The sequence below is a fragment of the Chenopodium quinoa genome, unplaced genomic scaffold, assembly GCF_001683475.1.
Source record: "Chenopodium quinoa cultivar QQ74 unplaced genomic scaffold, ASM168347v1, whole genome shotgun sequence".
In the NCBI taxonomy this organism is placed as follows: Eukaryota; Viridiplantae; Streptophyta; class Magnoliopsida; order Caryophyllales; family Amaranthaceae; genus Chenopodium; species Chenopodium quinoa.
Genome location: NW_018744284.1, coordinates 2,398,602 through 2,415,425, shown reverse-complemented (window position 1 = coordinate 2,415,425; position 16,824 = coordinate 2,398,602). Strand labels below are relative to the sequence as shown.

The 16,824-nt window shown below is 33.7% G+C and overlaps 1 protein-coding gene across 1 annotated transcript; it reads right to left on the bottom strand.

Annotated features, from left to right (window-relative positions):
- Nucleotides 1-15,125: 15,125 nt before the first annotated feature.
- LOC110695025 lies at nucleotides 15,126-16,211 on the bottom strand. The gene has a single exon (XM_021872217.1). It carries the CDS (start codon nucleotides 16,209-16,211, stop codon nucleotides 15,126-15,128), a length of 1,086 nt encoding a protein of 361 aa, XP_021727909.1.
- Between the last annotated feature and the right edge of the window lie 613 nt (nucleotides 16,212-16,824).

The following is a 16,824-nucleotide window of genomic DNA, read 5'->3' as shown; positions in this document are numbered from 1 at the left end:
GTTCCAGTCCCATATCATCATATCATATCATATCACTAATAAATAAAGTCAGTCTCGCAGTCAAGCCACGAGACAGCGACACTAGCCATTCCAGTTTTTCGCCAAGCGTTGCGCCACGTAGGAGATAAATATGTATTATTGTGACACACCCGATGCTAAGTAAGCGATTTTTGGATAGATTTTTTAAAATAAAATTGTTGTATAGATTTTTATTATCGATATAATTCTAATATTTCATACATACAAAATTAATTATAACTTTTAATAAATGTCCAATAACTTAATTCTATTTCCATGATTAAATTCGTTTTAAAAAGTTCGTTAAAATAATATCCATTTATAATATATTTAATCACAAACTTTTATACGTAGTTGGCCAAAGCGTGTCACCAACTATTACAAGAGTTATTTCATTAGTGCTATAGGGGTTACTTGATCAGTGTTATAATGGTTACTCAATCAGTGTTATAGATAGGGGTTACTTAGTGTTAAAAGTTACTCATTTAGTATTACAAGAGTTACTCGGTTAATTTTATAGGGATATTTTGTCCGGACAGATGGTGTGGCTAGCCACATACAAAATGCATTGTTATTAACTTATTTTTAAAAAAATATTAGAGAATCAGTAAGAATAAGTTTTAATCAGTAAAATTAATTTTAGTTTGGTAAAAATACTTTCAGTTCAGTGAAAATAATTTTAGTTCAAAAAAAATAAATTCAAGTCATAAATATTTATTTACAAACAAAACTACAAAAAGTACACTATCATATAAATATAAGCCATATGATATCGTATGTCTAAATATCCTACATTATCATAACGAATTATTGATCGTATTTAACATTCATGTAAAAATATTACCTTAAAATTTTATCGGGCATCGTCCGGGCACAAAACTAGTCACTAATAAATAAGCCGGTCTCGCAGCCAGGCCACGAGACGACACTGACATTCCAGTTTTTTGCCAAGTGTCGCGCCACATAGGTGACAAATTGGTATTATTGTGACACATATGATGTCAGGTAAGCGAATTTTGGATAGATTTAGCAAGATAAAAATGTTATATAGTGTTTCATTATTGATATACTTCTAATAATTCATATATACAAAATTAATCATAACTTCTAATTAATATCGAATAACTCGATTCTATTTCCATCATAAAATTCGTTTTAAAAAGTTCTTTAAAATAAGATCCATTTATAATATATTTTATTTATTTTTTAAAAAAATCAGAGAATTAGTAAAAATAAGTTTTAATCTGTAAAAATAGTTTTAGTTTGGTAAAAATACTTCAGTTTAGTAAAAAAAAAATAAAAAAAATAAGTTCAATAAAAATAATTCTAAGTTAATAATAATATAAATATCTATTTACAAACAAAACTACAAAAAATACAGTATATTATTTAAATAAGTGATATAATATCGTATGTCAAAATATCCTGTATTGTCAAAAGTAATTATATGCTCGTATTTAACAAGCTTAAAAAGTTTATCCTAAAATTTTATCAACAACTTGGGCATCGCTTGGGCACCAAACTAGTAACTAATATATAAAGCTAAACTTTTAGCCAGGTCACGGGATAATGACACTTGACATTCCAACTTTTCGCCAAGTGTCGCCCCACGTAGATAATAATTAATTATTAGTATGACATATATGATTTATTTGAATATTTTTTTTATTAGGATAAAAAAGAAGGATAAATTTAGATAGATTTTGTTGCATAACAAATTAGTTAAGAGTTTTATTTTCAATAAAATTTGAATAGCTTTTTAGGATAAAATTGTTAGTTTAGAGTTTTATTTTCAATAAAATTTTAATATTTTCCAAAAACCTGGCATCTCACAATTTTAGCAAAAGTGTCGCATAAAAATTACACAACTATAATTGTTATATTTTCTTAATTTTTTTTAATGACGTAGATATTATTTAATTAAATCAAGATCCGCCAAAGTTTGAAGACTTAAGGGTAAATTAGTCATGGTACATAAGTATTCCAAATTCATATCAATCTCCCAGTTAGCTACTATATTGGGTAGCCGTATTACACGTTTGTCAATCATGAGCACAATCGAAGACATTGAAGTTACAATTGGTCCTAGAAATATCATCCAAGAACAAGAAAATAGGTGTAACTCCAAATTGGATTTTTTTGAAAGCTCTGACCATGCTACTTGTGTCGTCACTTTCAAGAACCACCAGATAATCCAAGCTCTTTTCCAAAACTACCCATAGCTTTATAAGAGATAGTACTATACTTTTTATTTTACAAGTATATATGATTGTCAAGTGATTATAAATCCATGAGTAGAAAATTCAAATAACATAGTTTTTTTTTTTTTTTATTTTTTTTTAATTTTTTTTTTATTTTATTATATTTTTTTATTCATTTATATTTTTTTTTTATTTTATTATATTTTTTTATTCATATTTCTATAATACATATTACACTCTTACAAAAACCAACGGTATCATACGTCAAAATATCTTAAATCAAAGGATATACACCTTTTACATAATATTGTCATAAACAATCCAAGCATTGCCCGGGGCACAAAACTAGTTTTTATTAAAAATCAATATCAAGACATGTTTATTGTTAATTTTGGATATTTTTTTTAATCTTATTTTATTTTTATTTTATTTTTAATTTTATATTTAATTTTTTTATTTTATTTTTGCTGCGAATAGGCTTAAACACATAGTAATCTTTTTTTTGAGACGGTTTGCAGGGAGTTTTGAAATGATTTTAAAGACAACATTGCATAAGCTAATCGTGCGCAATTTAGTCATATTCATTGGCTCTTGATATTTTAGAATAAGCACAATACAAGGTTTATTCAAACTAGATCCCCTCTATTAGCCCATCAATTCTGAACAAAGTCCACCTCCTCTTTCCCAACAATGTGCCAACATTTTTGATAAAAGAGAGCATGCATACCATCAATTCCGGGAGCTTTGTTTGGGTGCATTTGAGAAAGAGCATAAAAAATTTCCTCCGCTAACCGAACTAAGTCAAGTTTTGGTTCATCTCCTCATTCACCGAACAAGTCAACCCTACAATAGCATCCTCAAAATCAAAAGGCAATGATGAGTTAAAATTTTTTGAAAAATATGATGAAATGATCTTCAATTTTTCCCTCATCCTCCTGCACTACACCGTACTCATAAGTGAGTTTATGAATAAAATTCTTCCGTTGTCGATAGCTCGCCTTATGATGAAAGTAAGACATGTTTTTTATCACCATCTTTGAGCTCATTCATCGACCCCTCACGTGCCAAAGGGACTCATCCAACCTAGTTCAGTTACAATCTCCACACACTTCTCTAACATTCCCGCATACGGATCACGACTTTGCCACTCCTAAAGCTCCTTTTCATGCAACAAAATTTTCTTTTGGACATTACCAAATTAAACACTCCCGTGCCCGCTTGCTTAAATTGGACACACACAGTGATTTTGGTGTTAATTGGTTGGCGAGCATTATTATTCCACACTTTCTTGAGCACTAACTGGAACTCACTATTGGACAACCACATGACTTCAAAATGGAAGTGCTTCCTACCTCTCTTGCGCTTAGAAGTAGTGCTTGTTTGAAGGAGTATTGGTGCGCGGTTAGAATACGTAATTGGAAAGTGTCGTACCTCCTTTCTCGGAAATAAATTACATCAATCTTCATAGGAGAGAAAACAGCCAAGCCTCTCTCTTACAACAATACACGTACCGTATCAACTCCACGATACCAAGAATAAATATTTTCGGAAAAACCCGAGTCCTCAAAGTTGCAAAGATCAATAGTCTTCCTAAACAAGTGCATCTTACGTTCGTTCCTCAGGGCACCACCTTGCTTCTCATTCTCGCTTAAACATCACCAAAAACCACCATAGGAAGTTGAATAGTGCTTCTTAGAGATTTTATCAGATCAAAGGTCAAGTGCTTATTTCCGGCTTTAGGCCACCCATAGATGTCTATTGCTTTATGAATTATAACTTGAACTCCGGCTTCAGGCCATCCACAGATGCCTATTTTTTTCAATTTTAAAAAACATGAAAATTACCTACTAGATTGCCCAAGGCATCCATTATTCAGGAGGGAAATAAATTGCACCAAAAAGTGACACGTGTCATTCCTAGTGTTTGTTTTAGTATTTTTTCCATTAAAAAAGTTGGAGGGAAATATACAATACCGGGAACTGACACGTGTCATTCTTTAGAATTATAACTTCACGCCTTATCCAAAAAGGTAGAACCTTCAGATCTTGTTATGGATTTTGAGTTACTTGAATAGGATTAGAAAGAATTAGAACTAAAGTTAAGAACAATAGAAATTATACGTCGAAGTTTTATGTCTAAGCCTTTTGGGTTTTATGGGATTGAAAAATAGTTGTCGGAATGTCAAATTCACCTTCTAAAACTCAAAAGAGAGGGTGGTATTTTTAGGCTTAAAATCGGGTGAAGATAGAATTTCAAAAGGAGACAAAATTTACAAAACGCGTTGCGCACGTCAGCAATTTTGCGGTTTTTATTTTTATCATAACTTTTGATCCAGAATTTGGAATAAGATAAAAAAAATATATCATTGGAAATCTCTGAAATTCTACTTCATAATTAGAATCAGATTGATATCTTTTGTAGAATTTGAGATATGATCGAAAAAGTGAGACGGTGTTAATTTTGGATGGAGTTTTGTATTTCGTTCATATCTTTTTCGTTATAGCTCGAAATTGGGATTATGATATATCATTGGCATGGAAATCTTATTCCAAGGCCTATCCAACCATCTCAGATTTGGATAAAAATTATGAGGAACAAAAATTAGTTTTACTAGGTTTTGGGCTGCAATTACGAAAAGATGAAATTGGCTAAGTTTTATGGATTTTGGGCTAAAAAAGGATTTGGTGTAATGAAATGGCTAAAGTGGCTTAGAAAATAATAGTGGGCTAGAACAAAAGGACTATTCAAATGATTCTTTGAACCATTACGTGAACCGGACCAAATTAGGCAATGAAGGTTGTTTCGTCATCGGACTTTGGTAGGGGAGACATTTTTAGTGTTAAAGTTGGTGCTTCAAATTTAGTTGTTATTTAATTTGAATATTGTTACGTAGTCAAATTAGGAAGTTAAGTAGAGTAATAGTGGGCTACAATAATGGAGCATTATCAATAAGTATTCCATGTAGATAGTTAATGGCTTAAGTGCATGATAGACTCAATTATCCCACGTTAGATTGCATGTTTTTTAATTTCCTATTTTTTTAGTTAAATCCTTCTTATTGTAAGCCTATATAATAGGCATCTATGTTAGACTGTTAGTTTTCAATTAAATGAGAAAGCATTAGTTTCTTTAAACCTCTCTCCTCTATTTCTTTGCTTTCTTATTTCCAACAAATTGGTATAAGAGCCATTTGATTCTTAGGGCTTGTGTGGTTTAACAAACTTGTGAGTGTTCATAAATAAAAACCAACCAAAATTTCCTCAAACACTTTTTCTCTTTCAATTCCCATTTTCAAAGGTGAAAATTATCAATTGTGTCCTATCTCGTCTCAAAGCTAAATTTGCTCATGGGCTATAAAAATGAAATCTTATTTGAAAACTATGAGTTTATGGGATGTAATTGAGAATGATAATGACTCTACCCCTCTTCCACAAAATTCACACTAGCCCAAATCAAAAAATATGATGAAGAGATGGCTAGAAAGCCATGGGAACTTGCGTATCTACATGGGGCCGTGTCGGAAAAAATTTTCACAACTATTCTGGGTTGTGAATCTCGCTCCCAAAGAAGCATGGGAGAAAATTATAGAGGAGTTTGAACGAAATCAGCAAACAAAATTATTGCAAATTTTGAACCTTAAAAGGGAGTTTGAGATAGAATGAATAGTAGTGAAGGTTTCAAGGAATACAGGGGTCGGCTAATGTCCATTGCAAATCATATCAAATTACTTGTTAAAGAATTTGACAATCAAAGAGTGGTGGACAACCTTCTTAATAGCCTTCCGGAAAGGTATGAAATTAAACTTTCTTTAATTGAAGATACTAAAGATTTTTCAAAGTTGACAGTTTCGGAGTTGATCAGATCAATTCACTACACGCGGTGGATCAAAGGAGGTCCATGAGAAACGAAAATGGTGAAAACAAGAGTGAAAAAGCTTTTCTAGCAAAGTCTCCTTAACAAAAGGGGAAAGACAAGTCCCTTCAATGCAACATTTGTCACAAAATTGGTTACGAGGAAAAATATTGTTGGCATAAGGGAAAACCTAAGTATTTTAATTGTAAAAAATTTGGGCACATGGCAAGGAATTGTAAGTCCAAAGGTGAAAAGCAAGAGACCATGGCACAAGTAGTTGTGGAAGAGAATTTATTTTAGAGTTGTGGGTGAGAAGTGCACCATGGAGAGAAGTACTCCAAAATTGGAAGACTGTGTTGGTAAGAGGAAAATTTAAAAATAGGCTGTTTTGTGAACAACTACCCATTTTTATAAATTTTGTTTAGAACTACCTGTAAGATCGTAAAAGTTTGTCTAGCACTACTCATAAACGGTTTCCGTCCAATTGAGTCGTTTGTAGGGCTCACTCCTACGGTTTCCCACCCAAATAACTCCCCTCCTCAACTATCTCTCTCTTCCTTATACTTTCCCTCCATTTTCACTCCTCTTCTTTTATCTTTCACCCTTCACTGTCTTAATCTAACCTAAGTAAATCTCCAAATTCATCTTCTTTTTATAAAATTGACAAGGCCTATAACCCTTTTTTTTTTGTTGTCTCTCTCTTTCCTATTCATCTTCTTGTTGTTTTGGGTAATTCCATGTCAGAGGGTGAAACTACATCAATAGTTAAAGGGAAAGGCAAAGTAAATGCAGAAAAATTCTAAACGGCAACAAGGATGAACGAGGTACAATGTAGTAGTTATTGTGAAATTTGTGGCCTTTAATTATAAATTGTTGAACATGTGGGAAACCCTAATTTTTTATTGCTCAAATTAGAACCCTAAATTTTTAATTGACGAAATAAGCCAAACCCCTAATCAATTCATGCCATAAACCCTAGAAATTAAAATACCCAAACTGAATTGAAGCCCTAAACCCTAAATTGAATCCCTAATTATGTAAATTGAATTAAATCAAAAACCCTAAACCAATTAAATAGACCAAGAATTAAAACATTAGCTTAAAACATTACCTAATTTAGTGAGAAATTGTGTTGAATTTAGATTTTTGGATGGGTTTACAAGGAAAATAATGAAGGGGAGAGATTTGAGTGGGAAACCGTAGGAGTGGGCCTCACAAACGGCTCAATTGGATGGAAACTATTTATGGGTAGTGCTAAACAAACATTTACCATATTATGAGTAATTTTAAATAAAATTTTAAAAAACGGGTGGTTGTTCACAAAACAACCTATCTTTAGGGTAGTTCTATACAAAATTTCCGTTGGTAAGATGTGCATCAACAAGTAAACATTGATGGTTGGTGATAATGTGCATCAACAATATTTGTGTAGGTGATGAGAAGTGCATCATGGATGAAGAGAAGTGCTTCATTTATTTATTTTTATCAAAAGTTGAAGCAAAAGGGTGTGTTAAAGTTAATGCTTCAAAGTTAGTTGTTATTTGATTGGAATATTATTACTTAGTCAAATTAGGAAGTTAAGTAAAGTAATAGTAGGTTATAATCATGGAGCATTATCGACAAGTATTCCATATAGATAGTTAGTGGCTTAGTTGCATGATAGACACAACTATCCCACGTTAGATTGCATGTTTTGTAATTTCCTATTTTTTAAGTTAAATCCTTCCTATTGTAAGCCTATATAATAGACATCTTTGTTAGTTTTCAATTAAATGAGAAAACATTAATTTCTGTAAACGTCTCTCCTCTATTTCCTTACTTTCTTATTTCCAACATTTAGGTGTCTATAATTAATTCCAAACTTATATTGAAAGAACAACAACATTCTACACAGGAAATCACTTACATGATAAGTTTCTGGAATGTAATTTATTTGATTATCTACATATATTTCCAATAAATAAGATTTAGATTGTTTATAATAATAAAATGCAGAACGGCCTCTCCAATAACAAAAAAACACTGTTTATTTTAACTTAATCCATAACAAAATATTTACAAAAATAGTTATAAGTCAAGCTAACAACACCTATATAATCTTCATTTGTCTGAAATCCAATCAGAGACGGATATAAGATCAAATTTATGGGGTCAATTGACCCACTTAATTTTTTTTTAAAAAATTCTCAAAATATTTAGAAGATTGATTTAATTTGAAATTTATGATATAAAAATTATGAGTAATCTAATTTCTACTCTATATATATATATATATATATATATATATATATATATATATATATTTTAATGTAATTTGTTAATATATGAATAATTTTTATATAACTTGTTTATGTTATTTGAACCCACTTATAGAAAATGCTAGATTCACCATTAAATCCAATAGATATTCTATTAATGAGACAGCTTATATAATAAATAAAAATAATAGGATAACAGAAGTGAGAAAAATTTACTTACACTTTTTTGACTCTTAAGGTCTTTGAAAAGGTAACATAGTTCCTTTGGGAGCACGTAAAAAACCTCAAACTCTCTTAACAAGTTTCCAAATCAGATCTTTGTCTTGGTCTTATTAAAATGATGATACTATTTATAGTATACAACAACACATCCACTTTTCTTTGGACTTGAGTGTACGTAAATTTTTCTCCAGAAACATGAAATATTTTTCCTTCTATCTCCTCGGTAACATAGATTTAAACAAATCACTAATAACCTTTTGTTCTGAAAATATGGCAACAATGCCACATGTTATATCACTGCAATAAAACAATATATTAATTACATTTCATTCCTGAAACAAAACTATAATGAATTGACAAAGAAAAGCTTTTACCGAAATGTTGATTGGAAGTAATCTCTAATATATTTTCACCACTTTTCAGCGATTTGAACAACTATTTTACTTTTGAATTGTTCAAATTTTAATTTTCAAAAAACTTGTATAGGGTTTAGTGGTTCAACAATGGCTACCTTATAGAAAAGAGAGTGTGAATACACTGAAAACTTAATTTTCTAGAGACATGGGGTTTTCTTAAGATTAACAGAAATCTCCGATGTAGAATCCTCCAACAATTTGATATAAAATTTGGGAAAAGAACCCCGCTAATCTTCATAATACCAAGATAAGAGTTTTTGTAATACCCCCAAATCTCTCTCTACGTAAATTGTAGAAAAATACGTATAAATACCGTAGAGATAGGCTTGGGCGTATTACCGCCGCGTATAACGCAAGGCTTATACAAAATACTTTTGCAGCGGAAAACTTTATTCTTTATTAAATAACCATAATAAAAATTCGTTCATAATTCGTGACAAAAAAATGACTCAAACTTTTCCTAGCTAGGTGAAATTCCCGTGGACTCCCGTATGCATCAATCAATTTCCACCTGAAATATTCACCTGTTTACCATAAATGATAAACAGGGCAAAGCCAAAACAAAAGCACGTATTAGCAAAATATGCTAAGTAAGTCATGTGTAAGATAAGTAAAACGTAATTTAAATCATTTCGTTTAATTAATAAAAGAAATACCTATGCCGTATGCAAAAAGAACTTTTCCAATCCAATTCTTTTAATTCAAGTTAAAAACTCAATCTATTCATTCCAAACCAATTCCTCACTAAGTGTGCACACCCCCCAAGTGGTTTACTTTATAATCAAAGGCCAAACTTGAGGAAAGACTAGGCCATGCAAAGTCCATAGTCTTCTCTAAACCATTCCCTAAGTGGGATTCAACATATCGATTGATTTGTTTAAAAAAAAACTCTTCTTTAAAAAAATAAATCCATCATACTTACATAACAACAAACTTGCAAATCATTCCCAATAATTTCCAATCACAATTTAAGGCCCTTTTTAGTTTAAATCCAAATCATTTAATTCAATCCGACATAATTTCATAATTTAATACGGAACATAATATCATAAATTCATACGGAACATAGAACATGATTTCATACGGGATGTAATAAAATATGATTTGATACGGAACATAATAATTTATAGTTTCATAATAAATCATAGTTTCATACGGAACATAAATTATAATTTCATACGGTCATAAAATGTAGTTTCATAATCAACTTTCGAAGGTATCAAACCACATAACGTACCTTGATCAATCACGAGCGATTCACAACTACTTCTCTAAATCACGAACACCCTACACATAATTATAACCTTAATTAATATAAGGCTATCAAATAAACACAACAACTTAATTAAACTACCCTATATGCATGAATTAATTATCATTATATAAAATAATTTTCTGTTTATAATTTAAAGAATTTTTCTGTTTTTATAAAATTAATTTGTATAAGAAATAATATTTAGGAAAATGATTAGTAATATAAGTAAGATTAAGAGAAGGAAGGATTGAAGGATGTTGGAGGAACCAATGCAAGGGAGGAGCAAGAGTGGATGTGGCCGGCTGGAGTGGCGGCTGCTGGTGGTTGCTGGCAGCAGGTGGTTGCCGGAGGTGGTGGCCGGAAAATTTGAGGGGAAGGAGAGGAGAAAACCGTGAGAACAAGGGGGAAGAAGAAGAGAATTCTTGAGGTTTTTGGTGTGATTTTTGGGGTGTATGAAAGGGGTATTTATAGGTGTTTAGGGGATGGGTTTATGACATTTTAGGGTTTATAAATTATGGAAGTTTTAGAGAAATAGAAATTAAGGCTTTTAAATATATGGAAGGCTATAATATTTATTTGATCATGAAATTCTATTTGGTAGTTTTTAAGCTTGGAGTGCAAGTATGACATAGAATCAAATAATTTTAGGTTTAAGAATGGAAGTAAAGAAATTTAAAGGATTTTATTTTTAATAAAATAATTTAAAAATCTTTGTAGAAAAACCATGAATGGCCGAAAATATTGAGCAAAATATTACTCAATATTTTCGGACCTATTATGTTAGTTTAGGGATTTTATAAAATAATTTATTTGTCAAAAATTAAAGATTTAATAAGTTTATAGGTATTTGGAAGAATAAAATCAATTTTTCTTGCTAGCTTATTAGGGTGGCCGAAATTTGGACTGTACTAAGGTATAAAAATCAGATTTTTATTATATAAAGTTTAAAATATTATTTGATAAATTTTGGAAATCATTTTATTTCATAAAAATAATTAATTTAGCAAATAATTAATAAAAATAAGATTTTTAATGTATAAAATCCGAAAATGTGTTTCATTAGTTTAGGAATTGATTTTATTTTATGAAAATACTTTTACTTAGAGTAAAATCAGATTTTTAATTGTAAAAATCCGAAAATGATATTTATTTAGTTTTAGGAAATTAATTTTATTTCGTGAAAATAATTAGTTTAGCAAGATATTAAGTAAAATTGGATTTTATTGGAAAAATCCGAAAATATGTTTACAAAAATCAGATTTTTATATTCGAAAATGCCTCTAATTTTATTAATTAATATAGTTTGGTTTTATTATTTATTTAATCAAAATACTATTTATAAAATTTTTAGTTTATCCATTTAATTAAAATAAATGATTTAGGCGCCAAAATTCAAATATCATTTTGGCTCCAAAACTGAGATACTCTTAAGTTAGAAAATACGTCAAAAATACGAGACTAAATACTCTTTATTTTAGAAAATACCTTTCAAAAATACGGGGTATTACAGTCTTCCCCCCTTAAAAGAAGTTTCGACCCGAAACTATGCGGAGTGATGAGGAAAGTAAAAAGAATTTCTTTTTTGAAAATAGTTTTTAGTTAATTAATTTCATGCACATGCTAAACATTCTAACTAGACACAACCTATTGCTAACTTAGAGGGTTGGGAATAGGTGCGCGCGAAACTCTATCGCATTCTACCCCCCTTAAAAGAGTTACGCCCCCGTAACTCGACTACTAACCTCCAGAAACAGATCTGGGTAGCGTTTCCGCATCTCGGCTTCGGCTTCCCATGTTGCTTCCTCAACCTTGTGATTGGTCCATAACACTTTCACAATTCTCACATCTTTGTTTCTTGTGCTCCTGACTTTAGTATCCAAGATTTTGACAGGTCTTTCTTCATAAGTCAGATTTTCGTCCATTACTATGTTCTCGGGTTGCAATACGTGAGTCGCATCAGGTATATACTTTCGGAGTTGGCTCACATGAAATACGTTATGGACCTTTTCTAGCTCACTGGGTAAGTTCAACCTGTATGCCACCTTCCCGATCCGTTGGGTAATTTCGTATGGTCCGATGTACTTTGGACTCAATTTTCCTCTTTTCCCAAATCTCATAACCCCTTTCATAGGTGATACTTTCAACAACACTTTCTCTCCTACTTGATATTCTTCTTCTCTTCTCTTTGAATCAGCATAACTTCTTTGCCTATCTTGGGCTGCTTTCATCTTTTCTTGTATCAATTTGACTTGTTTAACCATGTCTTCAATCATATCTGGTCCAAGTACCATCGTTTCACTGATATCACTCCAATAGACTAGGCTTCTACATTTCCTCCCGTATAGGGCTTCGAATGGTGCCATCCCAATACTTGCATGGTAACTATTGTTGTAAGAGAACTCAATCAAATCCAGGTGGTCTTCCCACGACCCTTGATATTCCATTACACATGCCCTCAACATATCTTCCAATGTTTGGATGGTCCTCTCGGTCTGTCTGTCAGTGGCAGGGTGGAACGCCGTGCCCATTAGTAGTTTCGTCCCCATTGCTTTTTGCACACTTTGCCAAAAGTTGGATAGGAATCTCGAATCCCTGTCTGACACAATGTCACTTGGCACCCCATGGTACTTGACTACATACTTAACATAGGCTTTTCCCAATTGCTCCATGGACCAAGTATTTTTCATGGGTATAAAGACCGCTGTTTTCGTCAATCGATCCACAATTACCCAAATAGTGTCATTTCCTGCCCGAGTTTTGGGTAATGCCCCAACAAAATCCATAGAGATGGAATCCCACTTCCAACTAGGCACTTCTAATGATTGGACCTTCCCTTGTGGTCTGCGATGTTCAATCTTTACTTTCTGACATGTCAGACATTTAGCCACAAATTCTGCAACCTCTCTTTTCATATTGGGCCACCAAAACATTTTCTTCATGTCCTTATACAATTTGTCCCCTCCGGGATGCATTAAATAAGGAGAACTATGAGCTTCTTCCATCAACCTTTTGTTTGATGTCTCCACGGTGCTGTGGGACGCACCATCTTCCCTTAAAGCGAAGTCCACCATATTTATTAATGGTGAAATCCGAAACCTGCCCCTCACTCATTTTCTCTTTTATATTTTTTAACTTTTCATCCTCCGAATGACTGTTCTTAATTTCTTCGAAAATTGACGGTCGAATAATCAAAGCGTTAAACATCCGACTGACTTCTCCTTGCTCTACCACCTCCAAACTCATCTTTTGGAACTCGATACACAGTTGGTCCGGCAATATCATCGCATATATCGAGTGTCTTGACTTCCTACTTAAGGCGTCAGTCACTACATTAGCCTTACCCTCATGGTACCGGATTAGCAGTTCATAATACTTGATGAATTCTAACCACCTTCTCTGTCTATTGTTCAATTCCTTTTGGGTGAAGATATATTTTAGGCTCTTGTGATCGGTGAAAATTTTACAAGTCACTCCATACAAGTAATGCCTCCAAATCTTCAAAGCAAACACTATGGCAGCAAGTTCCAAGTCATGCGTTGGGTAGTTCTGCTCATATGTCTTCAGCTGTATTGAGGCATAAGCAATAACTCTTCTAGCTTGCATCAAAACACATCCTAACCCAAACTTTGACGCATCGCTGTACACTTCATACTCCTTGCTTTCATCAGGTAATGCTAACACAGGGGTTGTTGTCAATTTTTCTTTTAGGGTTTGAAATGCTTCTTCACACTCAGGAGACCAAATGAACTTACATTCCTTTTTCATCAAGTTGGTCATCGGTCTTGCTATTTTCGAAAAGTCCTTTATAAACCTCCGATAATACCCGACCAATCCCAGGAAACTCCTCACCTCCGACACATTCTTTGGGGTTGGCCACTCCTGTACGGCTTGGACCTTAGCTGGGTCAACTGAGACTTCTTCCTTAGAGATTACATGCCCCAAAAAGGCGACTTCCTCTAACCAGAACTCACACTTAGAGAGTTTGGCATATAACTGATGCTCCCTTAACAACTGCAACACTTTCCTCAAATGGTCTTCATGGTCCTCCTTACTACTCGAGTAAACCAGAATGTCATCAATAAATACCACTACAAACTTGTCCAAATAGGGTCGGAAGATTCGATGCATCAGATCCATGAACACTGCCGGCGCGTTTGTCAACCCAAACGACATTACTGTGAACTCATAATGGCCATAACGGGTCCTAAAAGCAGTCTTAGGAATATCTTGCTCTGCAATCCTTAACTAGTGGTAACCCGACCTCAAATCTATTTTCAAGAATGTTCCTGCTCCCTTTAATTGGTCAAACAAATCATCGATCAGGGGTAATGGGTATTTGTTCTTCACGGTGACATTATTCAACTCACGGTAATCAATACATAACCGTAAACTCCCGTCCTTTTTCTTCACAAACAATACTGGAGCTCCCAAGGGTGAGGAACTGGGTCTAATGTATCTTTTTTCAAGCAAATCTTCCAATTGGGCCTTTAGCTCTTTCATTTCAGCTGGGGCCATTCTGTATGGAGCCTTGGAAATAGGTCCAGTTCCGGGAACCAGGTCAATCGTGAATTCCACATCACTTTTTGGTGGCATGCCTGGTATTTCATCGGGAAATACATCGGGAAATTCTTCCACGACAGGTAATTTTGTATCACTCTTCCCTTCTTCACCCCTTATCTCTTGGAGGCTACACATGAATAACGGATACCCTTTCTTGAGGCATTTCTGAAGTTGTAATGCCGAAATAATCCTTATTCCTTGACTTTTCCCTTCCTTCCTATAAGTCACTCTGGTCTTTGCTAGGCCGTAGAGCGTGACTTTTTGTGCTGAACAATCTATCTGGGCTTTGTACTTTCCCAACCAGTCCATTCCCACAATCACATCGAGATCTTTGAGATCGAACTCAATTAGGTCCGATGGAAACTCTACTTCTGAAATAGTTATTCCTAAAAAGTCTAGAACACTCCCTAACTTCCCCCGTTGGAATAGGTATATCCAAGGAGACTGACTCTGGACTTTCTAACTGGAGACTTTCTATTACTGTCTTAGAAATAAAAGAGTGCGATGCACCCGAATCAAATAAAACTTTCACAGATAAAGAACATATAAGAAAAGTGTCAATTACCACATTACTGGAAGTCTCAGCTTCACGGCTATTCATTACGAAAATCCGTCCCTTAGAAGTGTTTCCACCATTGCTGATTCCAGTGTTCTGGGCAGGTCCGCTAGTTTGTGGGGGTTTTGGGGAATTCTGTCCATCCTGAACCTTTCCATTCTTCAAATCTGCTTCCTTCTTGAAACACTCGTACTCTCGGTGTCCCAATTTTTGGCAGTATCGACATGTCACTTTATTGCTTGCACAGTCCTTCCCCGGGTGATCCTTCTCACATCTCTTACAGAAGTAACTTCTCTTATTTCTCTCCTTGTTCTCTCTATTCTCACCACCATGGTTTGAAATTCTCCGAAAATTCCCCTTAAAGTCCCTCTTATCCCCATGGTTCCCATTCCCAAAACTCGCATGGTTCTTGGGCCTCTTATCGCTCCCTTGGGGTTGATCATTGGACTTTCTTTTCTCCCCTAACATGCTCCCTAGCTCTCTTCCCTTGATTCCATAAAAATGGGCGGCTCGGCCATACACCTCATCTAGACTCTCAAAGGTTGCTCCACCTAGTTTTCCTTGCAGATTCCAAGTTAACCCCTGCTCAAACCTTTGAGCTTTGATAGCCTCTGTTGGTACTACTTCCGGTGCAAACCTCATCAACTCTATGAACTTAGAATAGTACTCACTCACAGTCATAGTTCCCATCCTTAAGTTAGTGAACTCCAAACATTTCTGTTTCCTCAAATGGTCAGGATAGAACTTTTTCCTCAAAGCTACCTTGAAATCCTCCCAGCCAAAATTAGGGTCTGCCATCAATTCTTCTTTCTTTTGGGTCCACCATAAGTCAGTTTCTTCTTTTAAGTAGTATACAACATTATTAACCTTCATATTGTCTGGACAGTTGATTGCATCAAACAACTTATCGAATTCTCGGGTCCAGTTTTCAAGGCTAGCTGGGTCCTCTTTTCCTTAAGAAAAAGGGCGGTTTGGCTGCAGCTACTCCCTTGAATACTTCACCAAAAGTATCCCCCTTCCCTGAACCCTTCCCTTGGTTTGCTACTTGGGTAATGTTTTCAGTAAGATCGGTTAGTTTCTTAAGGACCTTGCCCATATTGGAACCAGCTTTCTTATTCTTTAACTTTAAAGACATATTTTCCTGATATTCGCATTTGAGAGAAAGAAGAAAGAAAAAAAAATTAAAATTTATTCATATACATAAACATAGAAGAAATCAAGCAAATACTTTATTATTATTAATTAATATTCGAGTACACTTTATTATACATATAATTTATTGAAACAATCATAACATAAATCATTTATTTGATCCCTCCTCTTCTACTGGGTCGAACTCTTGATCTTCATTGTTAGCCTTCTTGTTACCATTGGGCTCCTTCAAGTAGGTTGGTACATAGTCACTGTAGTTTGGGGTTTGGCCTGAATTTGGATTTGGGTTTCCTCGAGGGTTTGGGTTGTTGGGTTGTGGAGGAGGTGAAGAGTT